The 21,558-nt window shown below is 37.7% G+C and overlaps 2 protein-coding genes across 12 annotated transcripts in view; one reads left to right on the top strand and one right to left on the bottom strand.

Annotated features, from left to right (window-relative positions):
- The window catches only part of MAP9 (microtubule associated protein 9), a 116,791-nt gene extending 103,773 nt beyond the window's left edge, over positions 1 to 13,018 (top strand). For 3 of the 4 annotated variants that reach the window (XM_070757313.1, XM_070757314.1, XM_070757317.1), the window contains one exon: positions 12,074 to 13,018. In XM_070757313.1, the coding sequence (XP_070613414.1) occupies positions 12,074 to 12,160 (87 nt within the window). In that variant the 3' untranslated portion in view covers positions 12,161 to 13,018. Of the gene's footprint in view, positions 1 to 12,069 lie in introns of all 4 variants that reach the window. The other variant, XM_070757315.1, reaches the window with a different exon arrangement.
- The window catches only part of RBM46 (RNA binding motif protein 46), a 29,745-nt gene continuing 14,579 nt past the window's right edge, over positions 6,393 to 21,558 (bottom strand). For 5 of the 8 annotated variants that reach the window (XM_070757325.1, XM_070757324.1, XM_070757326.1 and 2 more), the window contains exons 5-6: positions 17,349 to 18,131; positions 6,393 to 7,181 (exon numbers count right to left, since the gene is read on the bottom strand). In XM_070757325.1, the coding sequence (XP_070613426.1) occupies positions 6,982 to 7,181; positions 17,349 to 18,131 (983 nt within the window). In that variant the 3' untranslated portion in view covers positions 6,393 to 6,981. Of the gene's footprint in view, positions 7,182 to 12,042; positions 12,103 to 17,348; positions 18,132 to 21,558 lie in introns of all 8 variants that reach the window. The other 3 variants (XM_070757329.1, XM_070757330.1, XM_070757331.1) reach the window with 1 other exon arrangement.

Raw genomic sequence — 21,558 nt, forward strand, 5'->3', positions numbered from 1 at the left:
GCAGTGGTTGTATGCTTAACATATTAAATTAAAACAGTATAAAGTAATGGAATACTCATGGAAAGTAGAATTTTAAGATGTTGGCAGTCAAGTCTAAACCTTTCAGAGAATGGAACTAGAAATTTGCCTTTTATTACATCCATGAGAATGCTAAACAATTTTAGTTTCACATATACCACATTACAGGTACATATTACAGCCATAGATTAAAAAATGCTGAAACCCTGTTTCCCTGAAAATAAACCCAACTGGAAAATAAGCCCTGGTGTGATTTTTCAGGATGCTTGTTTAATTTAATGTCATTTAAGACCTACCAAAAAACAAGCCCCAGATAAATCATCAACCAGACCCACACACTTAGTACCATATTTCCCTGAAAATAATGCCTAGTATGTCTTTTGGAACAAAAATTAATATAAGACCCCGTCTTATTTTGGGAAAAATGTGGGATTAGTTTTAAAGATCATAGATTCATGCTTAACTGGATAGGTAAGCAATCCTTAATTTAGATGTATATTGATTTCAGTAATACTTCATCAAAATAGTTTGTTTATTGAACAACTGAAAAATGCCCGGGGTTACAGTAGTCTAATTTACAATAATCTCTAGTCAACATTGTATTTAAATTATAAAATGCATTATGTATGCCTTATAGCAGTGATGGCAAATCTATGGCACAGGTGGCAGGTGGAGCCATATCTGCTGGCACACGAGCTGTTGCCCTAGCTCAGCTTGAACATGCATGTGTCTGCCAGTGTGATGATTTTTGGCTCACACAGAGGCTCTGGGAGGGTTTTTTTTTTGTTTCCAGAGAGCCTCTGAGGGGATGTGGGAGGGCATTTTTATCTTCCCCTGGCTCTAGGGAAGCCTGGGGAGGGTGAAACACAGGCTTACTGGGGCCCCCAGAAGTTGGAAAACAGGCCATTTCTGGACTCCAGAGGGCCTCCGGGAGGCAAGGGAAGCTGTTTTCGCCCCCCCCCCGGCACTGAATTATGGGTGTGGGCACTCGCACATGTGCCCATGCTCTTTTGGCACCCAAGGAAAAAATGGTTAGCCACTACTGCCTTATAGCAACATAATAAAACAAATATCCCAACGTTCCTCAGCTAGGAGTAAAATACAGAGAAGATCCCAAAGCTTTGGGATTATTCTTAATCAAAGTTTGGAATCATATATAGGAGTATGGGAAGAATTTTACCTCAGAGGCAGCAAAGGTCAGGTGTGTCACTATGGCCCTGGAGGGAACTGCGGTTGAGTGGATGGTGGCCCTTCATAATGAGGATTCCCCACTGCTGAGGGATTATGATTTGTTTATGGTGTCCCTCCGAGTGTGTTTTGGTGACCTGCTGGCTGAACAAGAGCCACTTGGACGCTCGTGCAGGATGCACTCTTCCTAACTGCATCTCCCACACTGCCTGTCAGCTAGTCAGGTAAGTGGCCGCCTCCCTGCTGCATCAAAGCATCTGGCTTGGATAAGTAAACCATTTAGACAGCTGAAATCTGGATGCTGCGTGGCCAATCACTACCTCCTAGCAAAATAGCCGCCTCCCTGCGGTTTTTAAAAGGGTACTCCAAGCTCAGCAGCAACAAAGGAAGACCAGGGAGGGAAAGGGAGCATAACACTCCTATAGCATTCGTTGTCAGTGCCGGGGAGGAGATGGGGGCAAGAGGAGAACATCTGTGGGGTACCCTCCCCCAGTGATTACTAAAGGTTGACTTTAGCCAATCATTTATTTTTCCTGTTTCATATATTCAATTGAAGAGTTGCAGTAAAAAATTCTTCCCCTGAAGGTGAAGTGCATGATTTTTGGTTGAAACATCTAACTGGTTTATTCCAACTTATTGCCAAGCAGTTTAACAACACACAGTACTATAAAGAGGTGAAATTGAAGAATAGGTAACATCTGGCAAAACCTTCCTGACAATGAAAGATCCAGCAAAAGGGTGCATCAGGCAAATATAGGCCAAATAGCTGTTTACCAACAACTTTCAAATTGTTAATTGGTGTGGTAGCTGATGCAGTGCAAGAGTATCTAGTTAAAAACAATCTCTTTCTACCTGAGCAGAAAGAAAACTCTCCCAATAGTAATGATTTTGGAAAACTAAGAGAAGGCAGACCACCCTGAATGTAGCATGGATTGACTACAAAAGGGCATTTGACTCTCTGCCACATGACTGATAATCAAGTGCCTAGAAATAACAGGAGTCAAGAGAAACATCAGAAGCTTGGTGCAAAGATCGATAGTGCAATGGAAGAGGAGCTTGCAGATCAATGATGAGAGACTTGGAGAAGTTAATATCAAGAGAGGAATAGTTCAAGGAGATTCACTATCACCACTACTATTTGTCTTTGCACTGTTTCCTCTATCAACAATACTGAATAACCCAGGCCATGGCTATCAAACATCAAAAACATCTGCCAGACTATCACATCTCCTTTACATGGATGGTCTAAAGTTGTATGGAAAAACACTATCTGAAATAGAATCACTGCTCAACAATGTTGGTATATATAGCCAAGATAGTGCAATGGAGTTTGGGTTGGACAAATGTGCCACACTCACTATCAAACAAGAAAAAACAGTGAAAACTGAAGTAATCAAGATGTTCCATTAAAATAATATTAAGAGTCTGGATGAAGATGAAGATGATTACTACAAATATCTGAGTATCTTTCAAGCTGACATCAAGCACACTGAAGTCAAGAAAAAAATAGAGGTGCATACATCAATAGAGTGAACAAGATCTTAAAGTCCAAACTCAATGGAGGAAATACCATCAAGGCAACAACACCTGGGCAATACGTTATTGGAGCCATGGTACACAATACTTAGAGTGCAGTATTGCAGGCTGCTTCTACTAATCACCAGCTGCCAGCGGTTTGGCAGAGGCTCAAGGTTGACTCAGCCTTCCATCTTTTTGAGGTCAGTAAAATGAGGATCCAGATTGCTGGGGGCAATATGCTGACTCTATAAACTGCTGGGAAAGGGCTGTAAAAACACTGTGAAGCAGTAAATAAGTCTAAGTGCTATTGCTATTAGATACACAGCTGGAATAGTTAACTGGTCTCAAACAGAATTAAAAGCAATGGATAGCAAGACCAGAAAAATGACAATGAATTATACCGTTCCTCCTTACAGTGACATTGACAGACTTTACCTACCAAGGCAAATAAGTGGGCATGGAATGTTGCATGTACATCAGATAGTTGAAGAAGAAAAAAGGGTTTTGGAAGAATATCTGAAGGACAAAGAAGAAGATGCACTGAAGTTAGTATGCAAGGAAGGCTTGTTGACTATTGAAAAGACCAAAGTGGCCTACATGAAAGACCAAATGAAGAATAGAATGGAGGCGTGGGAAGACAAAGTACTACATGGCCAGTACACTAAAAAAAAAAAATAGCAGGGGAAGCAGATTATAACAAGACCTAACAATGGCTAAGAGCAGGAAAGTTAAAGAAAGAGACAAGTGATTGATTCTGGCTGCAAAGACCAAGCCTTAAGGACAAATGTATACAAAGCCAGAATTGGGAAGACAGCAACAGACAATATGTGCTGCCTATGCAAAAAGAAGCTGAAGAAACAGTGGGCCACCTGGTAAGCTGCTTCAAGAAGACTGCACAAACTGACTACAAGCAGCACATGACAAAGTAGCAACAATGGTGCATTGGAAGATCTGCAAGAAATGCCTTTTGCCTGTGAGCAAGAAGTGGTGGGACCATAAAATAGAGAAAGCAATAGAAAATTAATAAGTTAAATTGCTCTGGGACTTCATAATCCAGACAGACAAGCATCTGCCACATAACAACCCAGACTTAACAATTGTCAGTAAGAAAGACAAAATGTCTGGATAGTAGATATGGCAGTGCCTGGAGACAGAATAGGAGAAACAACTGGAACAGATAACAAAATACAAAGATCTACAAACAGAAATAAAACAACTGCGATCAAGGTAAGCAACAGTAGCATAAATAGTAATAGGCACCTTAGGTGCAATCCCAATACAACTGGAGCATCACTTGAACACTATAGGCATTGACAAATTTGCTATCAGTCAATTGCATGAGGTGGCTTTACTTGGAACTTCAGAGACTGTAGTCCAAAACGCAACCGCGCAAGTCATCATGGGCCTTCCAAGGTATACCCATGTCACTATCACTCCGCGAGCACCATCACTCCAATGTATACCCATATGTCACCATCACTCTGCAAGATAAGCTACTGATTAGTCTCCAAACACAATTTAAAGTGTTGGTTATTACCTATAAAGCCCTACATGGCTTAGAACCAGTTTACTTATGGGACTGTCTACTGCCTCATATATCCCAGTCTGAGGCCAGTCGGGCTTCTCCAAGTCCCGTCAGCCAAGCAACGTCGCCTGGCGGGATCTAGGGGGTGGTCTTGGTGGCAGCTCTGACCCTTTGGAACCAACTCCCCCTGGAGGTTTGCGCCACCCCACCCTTCTGGCCCTTCGTAAGGCTCTAAAAACACACCTCTGCAAGCAGGCTTGGAGCCGTTGAACATTGCTACCAGCTCTGGCTGACAGTATGTGATTGGTTTCTTTCTAGTTGAATGGTCTTAATTCTTAGATTTTATGTTGGGTTTCTTACATTTTGTATTTTTGTGGTGAATTTATTATGTAAGCCGCCCTGAGTCCATTGGAGAAGGGTGGCCTAAAAATACGAACAATATTGTGACGATATTTTTAACACCATCAAACATCAGATTTGCCTATCCCAGGTACTTGGTAAGGACTCAATAGGTAGACAAAATGCCAAATCCAGTCTGACCATCTGGCTAATCATCAAAGATTAGTATGCAAAACATACAACTCTGTCAAGTGTCTTCTCATAATACAAGTGCAAATAAGAAAAAAAATAGCCTCAAAATAAATGTATACTTGACTCTCCAAAAATTGATATCAAGTTTCCACTTTTTACTTATCGTAATTATAACCAGAAAATATACTGCCTTGAATGCCTTTATTCTTAGGATTGCTTCCTTCCTTGTTAAAGATTCAAGGACACACTGATTATGTCAGACTGGGAAGTGAAATTTATTGCTGATTACTGAACTGTGGACTTCTTGCTTTTTTCATGTTCAGGAGCTAATAACTGATCCACTCATGAAAGAGAAATCAACTGGAGTCTTTGGAGAGGGACAGCATACAAATCTAATAAATTATTATTATTAATAATTATTTGTAGAGCAACTGAAATGGCTGAAATGTCACTCAAATAAAGATAAAAGGTTCAAATAGAATCTATTGCATGCAATTACATTGCAGGGACTTATCATTCACATTAGTTAAGAGATGTTCCCCCCCCCCCAAAAAAAACCCAGGCTAAATTACCATGAGCTAAAAGTAATGAGTATGGATTATCAGTGTATCTCATAGTGAGGATGTAATTTTGTTTGCTCTCACATTAAAAAATTGAGATTTTTTTGATGGAGAGGATTGTGAGACTCTGAAACCTTAGATTGTACATCAGGGAACACAACACTTATTTCAGTATGGGTTTTTATCAGATCTTGATATATATGTCTATCTACCATTATATAAATAGAAGACAGGAGAAAATGCTACAGGCCAAAGACTTCAGATCAGCAATTGGGTCTTCTGCACATTTCTCCCATTAGACAAAAGTGTATGAAATTCATACAATCAGAAATGTACAATTGATGGTACCCCTCAATGAATCTGACAAACTGTTTACCAAGATGCATAGGTATATCAGATAGTTGGTCACTGGAAGAATGTCTGAAGGATAGTGAAAAACTTGTACTGAAACAATTAATCTTCAATGTACTATTCTAATTGCATTAGGAATTATGGTTATAAAAAAGGTTATAGAATCTCCTGCAATTATGTTGTGACCACTTAATAATCACAACTTTTTTGCAATACAATATGTGAAACTTTCAACAAAAATGTTTTCTCTGCTGTCATACAGCAGTATATTTTAAACTGATAAATGAAATAATTTTTTAAAAATGAGAATTGATTTGGTGAGTTCTCTTATGAAAGAATATTGCTCATCTTTTTTGCCTGATTCCTATTATGTCTAATGGAACAAGAATTCAACTTACTCTGCAGTATAAATGAAGCATTATATATTATGGCTTGCAAAATGAATTGTATTATAATTCTACAATTTTATTACAGTTCTATCTGTTAGAAGGAAAAGCTTTGCTACTCTGTCAGACAGGACCACTTTTTTTTTGACCAACTAATCAACTAATGCAAACACACAACTTGTCTCCAGAAAAACATCTAAAATCCTAATCCTGTGTTGAGGGTTCAAATAGGTCCGCAAACTAGAAATAATTTCATACTATTTTCTGTATTTGCCTTTATTTGCCCATGTTTAATTGCTACAAGAGAAAAAAAGATTTGGAATTTATCAATATTTATTTTAATTAAAAAGGAATCCAAACTATTTTAATACAGCAAGATTTTAATGTCAAAGTGACTGTATTTAAGTAGGAAATTAAACACATGATATGAACGTTAAAAACATTACAACGTGCAAATAGAACAATATTTTAACAAATAAATTTTAACAATGTAAACAGTGGATTAATAAAACAAATATCATGCAACTAAAATATACAATGTAATTTTAAAGGACCTAAAATGTTTATGTTTGGAGTTAAAGTTTCTGTTAAAAAAAATACTGTGCATCATTTCCTTCTTTACATAATACTTTGCTTTTTACCAAATACTGCTTTTCATTTCCAAAGAATGGATTATTGGTAACAAGATTACAACAATTGCATGCATTTAAAATATTTTAAAGCTTTTATTTAATGAGAAAAATTATTTTAAAAAACAATTAAGTGGGTTTTGTTATTTGTAATTTATAAGCAATATGAAATAACCAAGCAAAAGCAATTGTATAAACCCAATTAAAACTAAACTACATTATAGGGTTTTTTTTTTAAAAAAAAGTGTAATTTTTTTCATCCAGTTTTTTTTTCCTCAAAAGAATGAGGCCTGACTGGAGATGTACAAACGCTGTCCAACATGGTTGCTATTAGCAAGTGGAATTGATGATGATAAGGGATAGCTTGGATAAGAATATGGTCTTGATGTATATGGTAATACGCTGGTTGTTCCAGAAGAAAGCGTAGCACTAACAGGAGAAATATTATTTACTGGATTTCGACAAAAATTGTATTCTGCAAAAGAAATTTATGCAGCATGAATATCAATTTCAAAACAAAGCAGGATAAATCATAATGTCGGCATAATTTTCTATAAAAGCAAAGCAGACCATTTCAAGGTCTATCCAACAATTCCAATAGTTACAAGTGACTTCTTCAAATGCATCATTCATACCTTTTTAATTCAGCGACTGGGAACAAAAGTACTACTATCTTAAGTGCGATATCTCAATAAGTTAATTGTACTGCATCCATTCCTCAACATAAAAAACTAAAAATTTTTGCAGGTCTATAAGTTTCACTGATATTAGGTGCATACATTTTGGATGTCCCTCTCAAAAGAATGAATATGACAATGTTAATAAAGTGAATTAAATGTAGAACTTTTGTGATATTTCACATAATTGAGCTACTGGCTGAAATCTAGATAATTTTGAATGTTTCAATGAGAAAAAAATGTAGAATATGAAGAACCATCCTATAACTGATTAATTCCTACAACTTGTCCAATATATCCATGGTGCACACTACTCTTACATAACTCAATATTTGATTGTTAAACACTAAGTTACATATTTTAATAGGAAAAACGCACTGGAAGTCAAGAAACTGACTGCAAAATCTTGTTATGACATGTAAGAAAAAAATGTTATGTTCCAAGTAGCTAGTTATTTAATGGACTTATCTAAAATCTTACAATTTGCATGGAGTACGATTCAACACCTTTTTCCTAGAAAAACACAAGCAACTGATACTGATATGAAGATAAAAGTAAAGGTTTCCTTTGTTCAATAGAGTCTGACTCTAGGGAGTGGTGCTCATCAGTTTCTTAACCGAGTAAGCCAGCATTGTCGGAAGACATTTCCATGGTCATGTGACCATCATGACTATATGCCAAGGCACACAGAACACTTTATCTTCCCACCGATCATACCTATTTATCTATTTGCACTTGCATGTTTTTGAACTGCTAGGAGGGCAGGAGCTGAGGCAAGTAACGGGGGTTCACTCCATCGAGCAGCTCTCGTATCAAACTTAGGCTGTGAAGCTCAGTCTTTAACCACTGAGCCACTGCGCCCCCTGTTGTTGATATATTAATATTTATATATTTAATTAGGCCATGTGTTTGGACTAGAGGCATACATTCATTTCCTGGAAATAAATCTCACACAATAGGATTTTAGTTGGTATTATCAAGACTACATTATTGATAAAGTTATGGTAACAAACGTAAACATTTTCACTTAAACTTTTAGTTACCTTTCATATTTTGCATAAGCAAATGGAAATTATTTTCCTGTCACAATAAAATTAAAATAATAATCTTTCAAAAAATATGGTTTTAATCTTTGCCTTTATGATTTTATATTTGTTAGTAAACTGCTCAGAAAAAATAAAATGGCACTTTTAGTCATGTTACATAGCCAATATTTAAAGACATCTTTGACATCTTTTAGATGTATAGCAGGGCTATTAAATATAATTATTAAAATATTTTTCAATACCTGGGCATTGATATGCATAATATACGCTCCTTCACCTACAACCAGTGGTGGGTTGCTACCGGTACCCCGAGAGCTCAGTTCCAGTAGCAGCCGCCATATTGTGCAATTTGCACATGACCGCTCTGGTGCAGGGTTTGACAGTTTGACGGGCAGCTCCATATTTTTTTCTGAATATTGGGGCCTTTTTTGCTTTCTGCGAATGCGCAGAACCAAAATCTTATGAGGGGATGCTCATGTGTGTGCAATTTTGGAATTTTTCGCTTCCACACATGTGTGGAACTAAAAAAAAATCATCAAAACCATACACATGAACCCCCTTGTGAGATTTTGGCATGTTTTTGCTTCCTGTGCATGCACGGGAGCAAAATTGCATGAGGGGATACATGCACAAGTGCACGCAGGTGCCTGAATTAGCAGGATATGCGTGTAGCGCGCCGGTATGCAGGTAAGTGGAACCCGCCACTGCTTACAACCATTTGTTTAATGACTGTTTGAATTCACTTAATGTGTCTTGCTCAGCAATGGAAATTTTGTGCTCAATTGTGGTCTTCAATAGAAAGTTTTTTCCTCCTAACAAATGATACAGTACATCAAAAGAATACCATGATGACCCATCCAAAGCCAACCTCTTCAACTCTTTTTTTGGCTCTGTTTCTGTTAACAGCAATGGCTCTTCCCCCATCTTCGCAAATCGCACCTCAAACCCACTAAAAAACCTAACCCAAATCGTCTTCACTGTAGACCGTGTAAAAAAAGCAATCCATGACCTCAAACCTTCCCTATCTGCCGGACCAGACGGTCTAAGAATTATCTTCCAAAAATCCTTAAGGACTGGCATGCTCCCCAAGCTGTGGTAAAAAGCAGTAGTCAGACCCATTTTCAAAAAAAGGAGACCCTTCACTAGTGGACAACTACAGACCAATATCTCTCTGTTCCATCCCTTGTAAAATCATGGAATCAATTATAAATCGATCAATCACCCTCTACTTAGAATCTAATAACCTACTCTCAAACAAACAATTTGGATTCAGAAAGAAATTATCCTGCAACCTACAACTACTTCACTGCAAAAACATTTGGACTACCCACCTCGACCAAGGAAAATCCATTGATGCAATTTATATAGACTTTTGCAAAGCCTTCGACTCAGTGGTCCACGATAAACTACTCCTAAAACTCAAATCCTATGGCATCTCAGGACTCCTCCACAACTGGATTACTGCATTCCTGTCAAACAGGCAACAAATTGTCAAAATTGGTAGCGCCATCTCCACCCCCGCCCCTGTCATAAGCGGCGTTCCCCAGGGAAGCGTACTAGGTCCTACTCTCTTCATTCTCTACATCAATGACCTCTGTGACCATATCGAAAGCAACTGTGTTCTTTTTGCTGACAATGTGAAACTTTTCAACACCACGGATAACACACTCACTCTCCAAAAAGACCTGGACTTTGTCTCAGACTGGTCTAACACCTGGCAACTTCAAATATCAACCAACAAATGCTCTACCCTCCACATCGGCAAAAAGAATCCAAACTACACATATGAACTGAATAAACAATCTCTCACTGCTAACCCACACTCAGTAAAAGACCTTGGAATACTAATATCGAATGACCTAAGTGCTAAAGCCCACTGCAACAATATCACCAAAAAAGCTTCTAGAGTTGTTAACCTGATCCTACGCAGCTTCTGCTCAGGCAATCTCACACTACTCACAAGAGCCAAGAGCCTACAAAACTTTTGCCAGACCCATCCTAGACTACTGCTCATCTGTCTGGAACCCATACCACATCTCAGACATCAACACCCTTGAAAATGTCCAAAGATATTTCACCAGAAGAGCCCTTCACTCCTCCACTCGAAACAGAATATCCTACGAAAATAGACTAACAATCCTGGGCCTAGAAAGCCTAGAACTACGGCGCCTAAAACACGATTTGAGTATTGCCCACAAGATCATATGCTGCAACGTCATACAGGTCAATGACTACTTCAGCTTCAACCGCAATAACACAAGAGCACGCAACAGATTCAAACTTAATACAAACCGCTCCAAACTTGACTGTAAAAAATATGATTTCAACAATCGAGTTATCGAAGTGTGGAACTCATTACCAGACTCAATTGTGTCAACCTCTAACCCCCAACATTTCTCCCTTAGACTCTCCACGATTGACCTCTCCAGGTTCCTAAGAGGCCAGTAAGGGGCGTACATAAGTGCACTGGTGTGCCTTTCGTCCCCTGTCCAATTGTCTTTCCTCTCTTTCACCTATCATATATATTCTCTTCCTTTCATATATCCTCTCCTCTAAGTTCACTTTTACCCTTATATATATTACCACATGTCTATTTTCTTCCTATTTATTTGTGTATTGGACAAATGAATAAATAAATAAATAAAAATAAAATAAATCATAATATAACAACAGTGAGGTTGAAATCATACTTTTAATACAATAAGCCTAAACAAAACACTATTAAAATCATAGAATGATCTTCTTTCATACCATCATCAAACAATACAATACACTTAAACTGATTTGACAGTTACATTCTAATATCACATGGCTTACTATAATTGGTATGTTGTAATATGTTTGCAGTTATTAAACTGAAAGGACTGAGTGTTGGGCAAGTATCTAATCAAGAGAATGTAAATAAACAACATAACAACTACTTTATAAAACTTCAACATCTTTGAGAAAGATATTCTGCTTTTTTGCTACTTTTAGGTTAACAAAGCTGATTATATATAATTAGATTAATTAGGTTAAAATAATTATTAAATGTTTTAATTTCTAATTGGATTTCTTGAACCTTATATTTTCCAGCTTTTCCCACTCGAACACACATTTTGCATCTAATAAACCACAGCATAATATTATGTAATATTTAATATTTATAAAAGCATCACATGAGCATAACTTCAAAAGCAATATAAAAATGGATGACGAAAAGTAATCTGAATTTGCTTATTGAAATTTAAAAAACAAAATATTCCGTAAAATAATAAAATTATTTCCAACTTTTTCTTATATGAAATTTTTATTCAAAAAAATTCTGATAGCATATTTCTATAAATATATTCACATCATTTTGTCAATGATGGTGAACCTATGGCATGTATGTATGCGAGTCATCATCACAGTTCAGCTTTGCCGTATATGCGTGCACGCCTCTCACTGGCATGTGCGCCGCACATGCATCGCATTTTGTAGGTTTGGGTGAGCGCTTTGGGCACTCAGTCTGGAAAAGGTTAACCATCATTGGTTTATACTATGCTATCAATGTCAAATACAGTATCAAAATATTGCTAGAGTTAAACGAAGCACCAATTTTACTCATGTATGCTTCTCTTAAGTTACTTACCTGTTTACTTTGTCCAAATTTTCCTAGGCAGATCCAGACTGGAGAAGTTATGTACCCTTTCTGCAAGTGGTGGAGACAGAATGTAACACTCTTCAAAGATGATATTAATCTTCACTGAAGTGTTTGAAATTCTGGGAGTGATTTAACTGCAGTACTCCATGCTACATATTTCACTTCTTTTTATGTATATATAATCCTTTAGTTAAAACTGTTAAGAGGGCATTAATGTTGCAGATACGTATATTATATTTTTAATCATCTTGCTATGGAGGATGTTACAAACCCAATATCCATTAAGCTTATTGCATTATTGTTGGCACTGTAGAGTAACATATGGGCAGATATAGGTGTTTAGAATATAAGATTGTACAGTAGTAAAATGTTGCACATTATATTCCTCTTGCTTAAGGCAAAAACATCAAAACTACTAAACATTTTAATATTCTATTCTGGTACTTTTAAAAATCAGAATAACATTTTAAAAATATGACCAAATATTTTTTCACCTAATATCAATTTCTCATAATGTAAATCACAATAATTTTTAATGTAACGAGTAGATATTTTACTTAAAATAATGTAGATTTTTTTTACAATTAAGCAGCCAACATTACAAAGTCACCTTTTTGACAGGTAATTATTGTACAATCATATTAGTAAGCACCATGATGAATGTTTATGAGTTAGTTCCCTTTTCAGTAAGATCCTTTTTTTTCCAAAAGGAAAAAAACTGTTTCAGAATCAGTACAACTGCCAAATAAAAAGTTACTATAAAATTCTTTGCAATGTCCTGAGAAAAGCAAAGTTTATGTTTACTAAAAGCTTATTATATTTCAGTATTTTATTGGAGTAGTATAACTGATGTATAATTTTTGTGAATATAAAAAAATCAATGGGAAAATAGCATATTAATATGTGAGCTTAGTTTATAATTGTTGGAAATGATTAAAGTAATTTTTAAGACAAGCAAAAGCAACAATTGTAACTTGTTTTTCAGAATGGTATCAATAAATATTGGAAGAGTATTAACACTAAAATAGCTGATTTTAAAAGCCATATTTAAATTAACCATAAGTTAGCAATATATAAGACCAGTCCATGGGTTTTGTCCAATTAAGAGAGACAGTAGATGCCTCTTATCATTCAAGGACTGGTGAAGTTTAAAACAAAATGAATACTTGAATTTTACTTTCAGTATTTTTTCAGTTCAATATTTCAACATATTACTGTAATAGTCATAAATAAACGAATAGTAAGTTCCAATAAAAATAAAGCTGTAACATAATTTGATTAACTTAATTGTTTCAAGTTGAGTTTATAAATACACATTTGTATTTAAAATATTTGTCAAGATTCATTTTCATTTAAAAAACCCTTCAGTTTCTTTCAGTTTTGATATACTTTTATAAACTACAATTTCCACTTTAATTGAACTTTTATCCAGTTTCTTAGACAATATACCTTTTAATCACATATCCTTCTTGTGCTTTATAGTATCTCCATGAACAAATACAGTGATCCCTTGATTTTCGTGGATTCAAACTTCGCGAAACAGCTATACCACGGTTTTTCAAAAAATATTAATTAAAAAATACAGTTTTTTTTCTATACCACGGTTTTTCCCACCTGATGACATCATATGTCATCACCAAGAGTCACTTCTCTCTCCCTTTCCTGTCATTCTCAGCTTCAATCATTTTCTCATTTCTCATTTTTTCTCCCCTTTTTTCTATCATTTCTCTCTCTCTCTCTACCTTCCACTCTCCCCCCTCTTGCTCTCTCTTTCTCCCTCTCTCTCTCCCTCTCTCCTTTCTATCTCGCTCTGTCTGTTGCTCTCTCTCTGTGAGAACGCCTGCCCCGCCTCTCCTGCAGCCCCCTCGCTGACAGCTGGGACGAAAGCGCTCTCAGCTAAGGGACTGCGAGAGGGGCGGGGCGGGCATTCTCAAAGCGCTCAGAGTGGCTAGCGGCCAAATGAGGAGGACGAGAAGCCGTAGCCGCCAGCATTGCTGCAGGACCCATGCCCTAAGAAAGCCGGTGAGAGGGGCAGATCGGGCGGGCAGGGAGTAGCGGCGAGAGGGCCGGAGGCGCTGGGGGGGTGGGGGCGGCCGACATTCAAAACAATCTTTGCCGGCCTCCGCACTTTCGTCGTTCCTCGCCCCCAACTTCAAGCCCGGCTCCTTGCACGGCCTTGGAAAAGGGTGCACGGGGGTAGTCCATAGCCAGAAATTGTGTTTTTACTTCCGCATCTCTACTTTGCGGAAATTCGACTTTCGTGGGCAGTCTGGCAACGCAACCCCCGCGAAAATCGAGGGATTACTATATATCCTACAGTTCATTTTCAATTTTTTTCATAAAGAATTGGGCCTATTTAAGAATTTTTTCCATTTAATTTTTCCTTCATTAAATTTAATTGATGTAAGGGTTATTCACTTTCCAGCTGTTTTTCTATGTAATATTGTGGGAGTGGGGAGCCTTCAAATTAAGAAATCCACCCTTTCTTTGTTGCACAAAGGAAATTGATCCATTTCTCTTAAATATTAAACACAATCTATTATCACTGATAAATTAAGTAGTATTTGCAAAAACAAAACAAATTAAGGATCACTTCCAGTTCTCTATGCAGCATAATTGTACAGGTCAAGTTACTTGTGGGACTGCCTTCTACCATGAGTCCCAGTGACTGGTTAGGTCCTACAGAGTTGGCCTCCTCCAGGTCCTATAAACCAGACAATGTCGCTTGGCAGGGCCTAGGGAAAGAGCCTTCTCTGTGGGGGGCCCGGCCCTCTGGAATCAGCTCCCCCAGAGATTCGCACTGCCCCCACCCTCCTCACTTTCTGCAAGAGTCTTAAGACTCATTTATGTTGCCAGGCTTGGGGCGATTAGATCTTGGCCCCCTGACTGACAAATGTTATGTATGGTTGATGTCTGAATGGGTATGATTGATTTTTAACATAATTGGCGATTTTAGATTAGTTTATCTAGTTTTAATTAATTGGATTTAGCCATTGTATTTTATTATTTGCTTTTATATGTTGCAGGCCACCCTGAGTCCTTGGATAGGGGCGGCATATAAATCCAATAAACATAGACAAACAAACAAATAAATAATGGAGCATAATGAAAGAAACAATGAGCTAAAATATATAGCTATAAAGTAGCTTATGCTACTATAAAGTAGCAAATGACAATATTTCTGTATTTCTATTTTTCAGCAAAAACGTTTTATCATAAACATATCTAGAATATATCAATATTCACATTTACTATGTGAAATAGCCAGCTTGTTGTTTGCCATTTACCAGATGTGCTTGACCAGAAAAGTTGAAACCAACCTGAATTTGCATGATTTTAAAAGACACAAATTATTTTAGTATGCTATACCCCCACAATGTTTCAGAACTCCAAACATGGCTGAATTTGAGAACATGCCATTATATGTATAATTATGATTCATGGGTTAAAATATACTGCTCAAAATATAAAGGGAACACTCAAATTACACATCCTGGATCTGAATGAATGAAATATTCTCATTGAATACTTTGTACAGAACAACAGCATGTGAAATTGATTGTCAATCAGTGTTGCTTTCTAAGTGGACAGTTTGATTTCACAGAAGTTTGGTTTACTTGAGTTATATTGTGTTGTTTAAGGGTTCCCTTTATTTTTTTGAGCAGTGTATATTAATAAATTTTAAACTGTTACATTTAACCACTTGCTTTCAGTTGACATTTTATAAGCAAAATGAGCAAACTGGAGAGGATGAATAGATCATATTTTTTTGTTTCAGATAAACTACATTCACTTTATCACACTAAGCTATCTGATGATAGTACGGTACATGAAAAACAAAACCTTCAATTTGTAATGAATTGCATACTGTAGTAAATTCAAATGTTTTAAAAATAGAATAACATAAATTATATTTATAAATTGTTATTTATAAATTTCTATTTATAAATTCAATTCTAAAATAGAATTGGAAAAGACCTTGGAGATCTTCTGGTCCAATCCTGCTTAGGCAGGAAACCCTACACCACTTCAGACAAATGGCTATCTAATCTCTTCTTAAAAACTTCCAGCGCTGGAGCATTTACAATTTCTGGAGGCAAGTTGTTCCACTAATTGTTCTGTCAGGAAATTTCTCCTAAGTTCTAAGTTGCTTCTCTCCTTGATTAGTTTCCACCCATTTCTTCTTGTTCTAACCTCAGGTGCTTTGGAGAATAGCTTAGTGATGTGAAAATCCAGCTTGAGAAATCAAGTAAGTTGCAATAACAAGTGTCTTTTCAAATGAAAATATAATTGACTACTACAAAAATTGAGAGATGTGATGACTTAGTGGCTTAAAAAATGCCAGAGAAGATCTATACTCATATTACTCCATGAGCGAGTGACAAAGTGAACTCCCATCACTTGCCACAGCTCCTGCTAACTTAGCAGTATGGAAGCATGTAAATGTAAGTAGATAAATAGATACCACTTTAGTGGGAAGATATCAGTATTCCAAGTTTCATCATACACTTTGCACTGCAGCATAATGTCATGCTGGCCACATGACTGAGGAAATGTCTTCCGACAGCGCTGGATGAATGGATTAAAGAAATGGAGATGAGTACCACTCCCATCAGCTATGACTAGCGGAATGAAACCTGCAGCGACTCCTTTACCTATTACCTCAAAAATTAGTTTCCATCCCTTCTCTGTTAAGTACTTAGTTTTTAAATATTTTTAAAGGTTACTATCTTTTATATTTATTTCAAAGGTAATTTAAAAAGGAGATCCAAAGTTTATATTAACAGAAAATTTAATTTTCTTAAAACCATAAATAGGTATGAAAATCAATTCCCAAACATTGCTTCCTTTTCTACTGAAACTTTTTAATGATAGCATTTTTAAATAGAAAAATATTAATTAGAGATCCAAATTAACTGCCACTGCCTTTTCAATAACATTTGAAAGAATAACTCAATGTTAAATGGCTTAAAGGCAAATAATCCATGAATGGATGCAAACTATATATCTAATATAGTTTTCAAAATATTCTCTACATTTGCTACAAAGATTTTTTAAAGTAATAAGGAATGTGGTTTGCTTAATAAGAAAATCAAAAACACACTGGTATATTCTGAGGTGATAGCATTTTTATTGTATACACACACCTCTGAATGGGAGAAAAATTTGAAATACCATCAATGTTTCTGAAGACACTGCCTACTAAGTGGAGTGGGCATTTTAGATATGTTATCCCAAAACAACAATTAAGTACTAAGATGATTAAAATTAAAACCAAAGTTTTAAAAACTTACCCAAGTGCATGAGTGCAAAATGTGCTGCTAGCTCTTTTGCATCTTCTACTGTTGTGCAGAGTTTGTCTGGCATAAAATAACTCTGGGATCCATTTGCAACCGCCGGAATAACAATCTTATATACCAGCAAAAATTTTCCATCTTGGCTTGTAGTTGAATATAAATAATATTCTGGAGGTGCCCAGTTATTTTTGTTGCAATAATAATCTAATTGCATCACAGCAGAACTAAAATGACTAGATTTTAAAGAGTACATGCTAATTGGAGTCAGTTTTGTTCCTGGAAAAAATGGGTAAGTACACCTTTCAATTTCAGGAGGACTTGGACTATTCTGACCATTAAGGCGTATTGGAAGATTTGCTGGTTTTGTTAATGATTTGTGATGACCCTCCTCTTTACTTGTAAAGACTAAAAGATTTTCAGAACTGGGGCTAATTTGGCCATTAAGATGTTGTCTCCAAGTGCTTTCTTTGTTTACAGGCTTGGCTAGTGTTACCTCAATGCTAGCACCATCAATACATTTTCCATTCATAACTGACATAGAAGCAACTGCATCATCTCGGTTGAAAAAATGAACAAAAGCGTAATCTCGAAGTTTCTTTACCCGTTCAATAGCTCCAGGTTTAAATTTGTTAAACTCAGCCTTAATTGTTTCTTCTGTGGTTGACATCATCAAGTTTCTAACATACAGTACTTTTACTCTCTGCATTGTTTCTTCATCTACTTCTTTTTCTGGGTCTGCCCAATCTACTTGAATAGTGTGCCCCCATAACTGGAAAGTTCCTACCAAAAAAAAAAAGTAATCATCAGGTTTTTATAATAAATTAAATAAAAGTAATTTAAATGTCAAGAACAATAAGGGAATGTATTTTAAAATAAATTATCTTAAAAAATTAATGGAAAAAAGTTTTCTAAAAGAAATTTTATGGTAATGAATTTATGGCATTAACTCAGGGATACTTACTATGTAGTACTGTGATTCATAAATTAATAACCTTGTTAGACCTCTATGTATCAATAACTCTGCAAAAACAAACTTTCTCCAGTTATATATGGCTTTTTGCAATACTCTCTAGAAACTTAAATTTCTGGTTCTAAAAATTCCTAGTTGCTGATTGGCAATGTTGCAATCTGAACTCCTCTCATTAAATGGAAGCAAGACAACCAGGAAAAGACTACTACTAGAGAACATCACCAGTTAAGTGTATAATTTGCTTGTGGGAATCAAAGTCATTTTCTAGCACTGATGTTACTTACTCAGATAATGAAAGATCTACAAGAAAATAACCTCTCTCAAAGATCACCAAGGACTCCATAGTTAAACTATGAGCTACCTATATTTGATGCTGTTGAAAATCTGCTGCTGAATATTCACTACCAGGAAAACCAATTGGGTTTCAAAAATATGGCAGCTGGCAAGATAGTTCTTGATAAATGTCATGCTGAAACACCCCAAAACACATTCTGCCTTCTTTATTCTTTCCTGCCAATTCTTGCTTGGTAACAACTCCCCTTCTCAAAAAACGCCTTCCACAGGAAGGTAGAATCAATTAGGAGGTCCCGCCTCAGATTCCTGATGGACCCAGAGGGCTTTTCAGAAGGCGCTTGGGGTTTTACTGGACTCGCTTGTAAACAGTTTGGCAGAGTCCCTTGCTGCGGCCTAGAATACAGCACCAGCGGGGGCTCTTGACCGGACTGCGCTTTTGCGATCTCTCTGTGACAGTGGACCCTAGAGATCTCCTTGGTTTACTGAGGTTCTCTGGGGGATGAAACCCCAGAAGAGACATCTAGAGGAACGCTGGAAGTAAATCAAAATCTGACCAAACACTGCTAAATGCTTATGTTAAGACTCCGGGCGACAAGATGTACGCATGATGTCACCCTGACACATCCACGGAATCTCACCCAGCCACCGTTTAGGATGACTCGCTCCCTCCTTAACCGGAGGTTGGGGGAGTTGATGAACCCTTGCAGGATAGTGCTGAGGACTTTAATAAGTTTTTTGCAGATAAAATCACTCAGATCCAGACAGACCCTGACTCCAATTGGAACGCAGTATTGGCTGACAATGAGTTAGTCGAGGTGACAGGGGCTCGTCTTAGTCGTTGTGTGGGAAGAGTTTGACCTGGTAACACCTGATGAAGTGGACAAGGCCATGGGAGCTGTGAGCTTTGCCACCTGTTTGTTGGACTTGTTTCCCTCCTAGCTGGTCTTGACTAACAGTGAGATGACACGGAGCTGGGTCCAGGAGATTATCAATGCTTCCTTGAGGGAGGGGTCCTTTCCGGCTCCCTACAAGAAGGCACTTGTGCACTCCCTTCTCAAGAAGTCTCCCAGGACCGAGCTGTATTTAATAACTATCGCCCTGTCTCCAACCTAACCTTTATGGGGGAGGTTTTGAGAAGGTGGTGTCGCTCCAGCTCAAACAATCATTGGATAAAGCCGATTATCTGGGCCCTCAACAGTCAGGATTCAGGCCCCGCTACAGCACGGAAACGGCTATGGTCGCACTGATGAATGATCTCTGGCGGTCCCAGTATAGGGGTTTATCCTCTATCCTGGTGCTTCTTGACCTCTCAGTAGCTTTTGATACCATTGACCATGGTATTCTTCTGCATCAACTGGAGGTGTTGGAAGTCGGAGGCACTGTTTTATGGTGGTTCTTCTCCTACCTCTCCGGTCAGTCTGTCAATGTTAGAAGGGGGTAAGAGGTCAACTCCTAGGTCCCTCCCTTGTGGGGTTCCTCAGGGGTTGGTCCTTGTGGGGTTCCTCAGGGGTTGGTCCTCTCCCCCCTGCTGTTTAATATCTACATGCAACCACTGGGTGAGATCATCTGAGGGCACGGGGCGAGTTACCAATCAGTATGCTGATGATACTCAGCTATACATCTCCACCCCACATCCACTCAGTGAAGCAGTGGAAGTGATGTGCTGGTGTCTGGAGGCTGTTATGGTCTGGATGGGTGTTAACAGGCTCAAGCTCAACCCCGACAAGACAGAGCGGCTGTGGGTTCTGCCTCCCAAGGACACTTCCATCTGTCCATCCATTACCCTAGCAGGAGAAGCTTTTGACCCCCTCAGAGAGGGTCACCAAGTTGGGTGTCCTCCTTGATCCACAGCTGACCTTGGAACAGCATATGTTGGCTGTGTTGAGGTGGGCATTTGCCCAGGTTTGCCTGGTGCACCAGTTGCGGCTCTATCTTGGCAGGGAGCCTTTTCTCACAGTCACTCATGCCCTTATCACCTTGAGGTTCGACTACTGCAATGCTCTCTACATGGGGCTACCTTTGAAGAGTGTTCGGAAATGGCAAATTATGCAGAACGCAGCCGTGCGAACGGTCACGGGGCTGCCTAGGCATGCCCATGTATCTCCAACACTCCACGGTCTGCAATGGTTTCTAGACTCAATTCAAAGTATTGGTTATGACCTACATGGCATTGGACCAGATTACTTGCGGGACCGCCTACTGCCACATGAACCCCAGCAACCAGTTAGGTCCCATTGAGTTGGCCTTCTCCAGGTCCCGTCAACTAGACAATGTCGTTTGGTGGGATCTAGGGGAAGGACCTTCTCTGTGGGGGCGCCCTCTGGAATCATTCCCCCCGGAGATTCATACTGCCCCCACCCTCCTCGCCTTTTATAAGAGTTTTAAGACTCATTTATGTCATCAGGCTTGGCCGATTAGATCTTGGCCAACAAATGATTGCAGTAAGAATGTGTATGATTTATTTTTAAATATAATTAGGGATTTTAGATAGCCATGTAATTTTAAATTTATTTGGGTTAATTTTATTGTAATTTACTGTTTTTATATGCTGTAAGCTGCCCTGAGTCTTCGGAGAGGGACAGCATAGAAATAAATCAACCAACCAATCAAATAAATAAATAAAGCTGGGCAAAGGGGGAAGCATTTTAAAGAAAAAAAGGTAAAGAAACAAGTTAGTGAAAGGAGGTAAAAAACAAAGTAGAATAATACAAAGGAGACGAGGTAATTTTGGAGGGTTAAGAGTTTGCAACTTGCTCTTCTGATGCTCTTTTATTCATCTGGATTCTTGATCAATGGTTCATGTAGATTTAAACCATATCAATACAACTCTAATATAGAATGCAAATATGGACATTCTAATCCCTGGGAAAATATGGTATATTCTGCCAATTCAGTTCTTAATCTGGTACTGAAGGAAAATCTTTGCTATATCAGCTGTAAAGA

This window comes from Erythrolamprus reginae, chromosome 7 (assembly GCF_031021105.1).
Source record: "Erythrolamprus reginae isolate rEryReg1 chromosome 7, rEryReg1.hap1, whole genome shotgun sequence".
In the NCBI taxonomy this organism is placed as follows: Eukaryota; Metazoa; Chordata; class Lepidosauria; order Squamata; family Dipsadidae; genus Erythrolamprus; species Erythrolamprus reginae.